Source organism: Juglans microcarpa x Juglans regia, chromosome 6D, assembly GCF_004785595.1.
Source record: "Juglans microcarpa x Juglans regia isolate MS1-56 chromosome 6D, Jm3101_v1.0, whole genome shotgun sequence".
Classification (NCBI taxonomy): Eukaryota; Viridiplantae; Streptophyta; class Magnoliopsida; order Fagales; family Juglandaceae; genus Juglans; species Juglans microcarpa x Juglans regia.
Window position 1 is genome coordinate 29373575 of NC_054604.1, and position 4405 is coordinate 29377979.

A 4405-nucleotide genomic window follows, 5' to 3' on the forward strand; every position below is an offset into this window, starting at 1 on the left:
CACTAGTCGCCTTTTTTGCCTGTCACTTGGCGAAAAACCTTTTGATGTTCCATATCATAATGATAAAATGATATTGATGAAACATAAAAAAGAATGGAATTTTTGCTCGTGTAAAAAAAAAGCAGATGTTATAGATGATTTCTTTACAGTAGGATAGCATTTGTCCTGAAAGGCATCATCATCAAATCACTGTGCTGAATCAGAAATAAAATAAAGAGTAGCGGAGACTTTCAACCACGGATAAAACACACAAGATATTTAACAGTCGCACGTTAAGCCTTTGTTGGTAGTCGGTGAATGAAACCACGAAATCACAGCAGCATTCTTTCCAGGTTTTCCACAAAAGAAAGCCATTTAATTAACCTTGAGGGTTTACAATGGGCTGCATTTGCATGAAGCAGCGACTTAAATGTGAAGAGCCAGCTGTTCTTGCCTCTCAAACTCCGTGTAAGTCTCACTTCCTTTTCCTTTACTTATTCTCAGGTAGGAATCCCCTTCCTGGTTTTTTCTTGTTAAATGCAACTGTACGCCTTATATTATTGCAGTTAACGTGACCGAGATTGAAACTTTGTACAAGCTGTTCCTGAAACTTAGCAGTTCTATAGTTAGTGATGGGGTTATAAGCAAAGTAAGCTTTTCACCCATCACTCTCAGAACCACTTCATATATATACGTATGATCATGCTCATGTAGGCTAGATTACTTCATAATATGCAGATGCAACACGAGTTGATATGAAACTGGCAGACCTGTTCAGATAACTTTGTTTTTTTTTTTTCAACTTAATTGTATTAACCTTGACTATTTGAGTCGACTTTTTATTACTAGAATACTTGGAAAAGTCTTTTTCATATGTTAGTATATATTCCGAACTCACTTCCGAGTTTGCAGGAAGAGTTTCAGCTTGGATTGTTTAGGAATAGCAAGAAACAAAGTCTCTTTGCAGACAGGGTCAGCTTCCTGGCTATAAATCACAGCCATTTCTGCCTTTTGTTCTTAAAGTTCAGATTTTTTTTGAAGTCATCCTAATCTCTCTTTTGTCATTTTTGGGACATCCATGTTTGTGCATGCCCATCCAAACAGATATTCTACTTGTTTGACTCGAAACATGATGGGGTGATAGAATTTGAAGAGTTTGTTCGATCTCTGAGCGTATTCCACCCAGAAGCATCTCAAGAAGAAAAAGTTACTTGTATGATTTATTTTATTTTATTTTATTATGACTACATATTTTATAATTTTGTATTTGCTTGTGCCATTATAATTGTGCGTATGCCTTGAGACTGGACTAAAGCTTTTATATGATCTGATGTCTCAGTTGCATTTCAAATATACGATATATGGAAATCTGGCTTTATTGAACGCGAGGAGGTAAAGAGTGATATTTTGACCTTAATTCTTGTTAGATAACATGAAAATCTGAAAAAGCTTGTAAACTAACATGGTTTGTAAACTAATCTGTGTGATTGATTTCATGCAAGCATGATTAATTGTAGAGTATCTTCAAACTGTCATGTTGTCTAACAAAATGAGTGCCATACACGTTGATGAAAAGGTCAAGAAAATGCTCTTGGAGTTTCTGAAGGATTCAGATATGTTCCTTTCTGATGATATCATTGAATCCATTATTGAGAAGGTATGCGTTGCAGTTAGATGGCGCAACATCATGTAAGGCCTCCATGTAATTATGTTGTCACTAACAATATCTTTCTTTTGGTAACTGTATAGACATTTGAAGAAGCAGATATGAAAAGAGATGGAAAAATTGACATGGAAGAATGGAAGGAGTTTGTGTCTCGCAATCCATCCATACTGAACAATATGACCATTCCATATTTAAAGTAAATACCTTTCAGCTTTGCCTTTCTAAATGTCTTTGCATCATCTTAGATAAGGCCTTGACAAGCTGCAATAGAAGGATATGGCCTTGACATCTTTGTTTCAATCGCCATTTTCATGGTTCGATTTCAACCATTTTTTAACTTAATATCTGCATAATTTTTTTCATTGCAGGGACATCACAACTGCATTTCCTAGTTTCCTGGTGAGATCAGACTGCGAAGATGACAAAGAATCTCTATAGAGAAAAACATATATTCCTTATCATTGTTTGCCAATGTATACACGTAATCAATCTTACAATCCAGGTCAAGTCCTATTTAGTTTTCTGGCCTATTCTGGTTAGTAATAGAAGAGGATATATAAACCAGGTATGATTTCAGAACCAAATGCTTGTCCATATGTTGAGCACTTTGCCATACTTGAAGCTTTTTGAGTTGGATCATTTTACCTTCGGAACTCGAATTACTATATCCTCCAAGTTCATGGGATTAGCACGTTTTTGTGTTCATACCATTCCACATTGTCTGCCAGTATGGCATCCACTTTTAGGAACAACTAGAGAAAAAGAAAATGAAAAAATAGAATCAATCATACATGACACAAGGTTTATGTAATTTGATTTTATATCTACATTTACAAAATTGCAGAAAATTTTATTTCAGATTATAACAAAAGAGTACAACAGCGATACAAATTAGGAGTGTAATCAATCCGGTCTGGGATCACAGACCGAAAATTTCGGTCCATCCTTTTTCCAGATCAATTACCCCTAAGGACCGGACCGGACCATTAGCAAATGGTTACTAACTTAGTACTTTAGTAGAGTATGTATCTACATATAATAACATATATTATTTTAAATTTTATATGGTCAATGTGATAGATTAGAAAAAATTACATAATTAACTTATATACCTATTATATAAATAATATATACCTATATATTGTAACACCCCCTTCCCATAGGGATGTCACGTGTTTTCATGAAAATAACCCGATAAGAGATCTCATACTTAATAAAATAAAATTCATATTTATTTCATAAAAATAATTATTTAATAAAAATATGTTTCCAAATAATATTAAAATTTAAATGAAACAAACTGAATAAATTCATATCACAAAAACAATTTATTCTAAGAAGTCTGGAATTTAATTGATTGCTCCATCTGTAACACCCCACTTCCCACGGTTAAGAAATGCGTCATTTTTTTAGAAAATCAAGGGAACCAGAGTTCTACTACTGAACCTAACTTAAAAATAGATTTGTTTTTATTTTACAAGAAGCGTCAGGTACAAAGATTCCTTATAATAAATAGAATCGTTTTGAATTAAAATACTAAAATCGTAAATGAGAGTGCACGAAATCATTTATTAAAATCTCTCAAAGTCTGTGTCATCAATAAATCATAACTTAAAAAATCTGTACATGATCCAGGTCACTGTCACACCTATCTGGACTAAATCTTGTCCTACAGCTTTACCTTCATAAATATTCTAATCTGGAGTGGAAAATATAAAACAAACTAAAATGAGTTGATGATGCAGTAAGAAACCATCATAAAGTAAACATACTCAATATAAGGTTTTTCATAAAATATTTCATCCTGAGAACTTAAATCATAATTGTTCATACGTATGCTACAACATGCATGACTTATCTTGGCTAATCTTACTTATCTTACTTATCATATTGGCCCACACACTTAACTATGTGTGCAAAATTGTAAACCAGCCCCACATCCCGCAGCCACAAGGGGAGCTGTTAATAGTATTCTAACATATTATAGTGGACCATGCTTAGCTCTGTAAACTCCTTTAGGTTATGTTTGGATGAAAATGTGAGATGAGATGTTTTAACTTTTTTGGGAAGAGAGATATGGTGGGCCCTAATTAATGGATGAGATATTTGTGTAATTATGAATATGTATTTGAAAAAACCTTCCTACAGGTGACACCGACAACTCTCATTTATCGGAGGCCAATCAAAACTTATCATGTGTGTGGTACACGAAAGAACTGAGGAGGCACATTAGACCAAAACCCTCCCTCCCTCTAAAGCCAAAAGGCTCTCGATCCCCCCCCCCCCTCTGCTCTCTGCTCTCTCCCTCTCGATCCTGCTCTCTCTGCTCCCCTCCCTCTCTGAATCTTCAAGACTCCCTCTCTCTCTCTCTGCTCTCGCACTCTCAATCCCACTCTCTCTGTCGATCCCGAAAGGCGAAAACCCTCATTATCTCTCCTCTCTCCGTCTCTCTCCTTCCGTCTCATGACCTGGGAGTGACCTCTGAGACCTACAAAAAAGACATCGAGGTAGACGCCATGAAACCAATTAATCCAATTACATTTAGATAGAAATCAAGGATTAGAGAAATTGGTACCTCCTCCGACAATGAAGTTGCAATACAGAGTTTCGGAATCTTAAGTCAGGGTTCTTGATATCGTGAGGGAGAGCGAACGAGAGAGATCGAAGTAGAGAGAGAGAGACGAAGGATAGGGGTTTTCGGTCTAGTTTGGAGCTCAAGCGGGAAGGGATTTTTGTGATCCCCTGCTATACGCCCTACTT

At 35.7% G+C, this 4405-nt stretch overlaps 1 protein-coding gene across 1 annotated transcript; it reads left to right on the top strand.

Annotated features, from left to right (window-relative positions):
* Positions 1 to 214: 214 nt before the first annotated feature.
* Positions 215 to 2300, top strand: LOC121235924 (calcineurin B-like protein 7). The gene is made up of 8 exons (XM_041132365.1): positions 215 to 447; positions 546 to 628; positions 892 to 951; positions 1084 to 1192; positions 1319 to 1371; positions 1556 to 1636; positions 1729 to 1841; positions 2014 to 2300. The coding sequence occupies exons 1-8, from the start codon at positions 378 to 380 to the stop codon at positions 2081 to 2083; spliced, it is 639 nt and encodes a 212-aa protein (XP_040988299.1). The 5' UTR covers positions 215 to 377; the 3' UTR covers positions 2084 to 2300.
* Positions 2301 to 4405: the final 2105 nt, after the last annotated feature.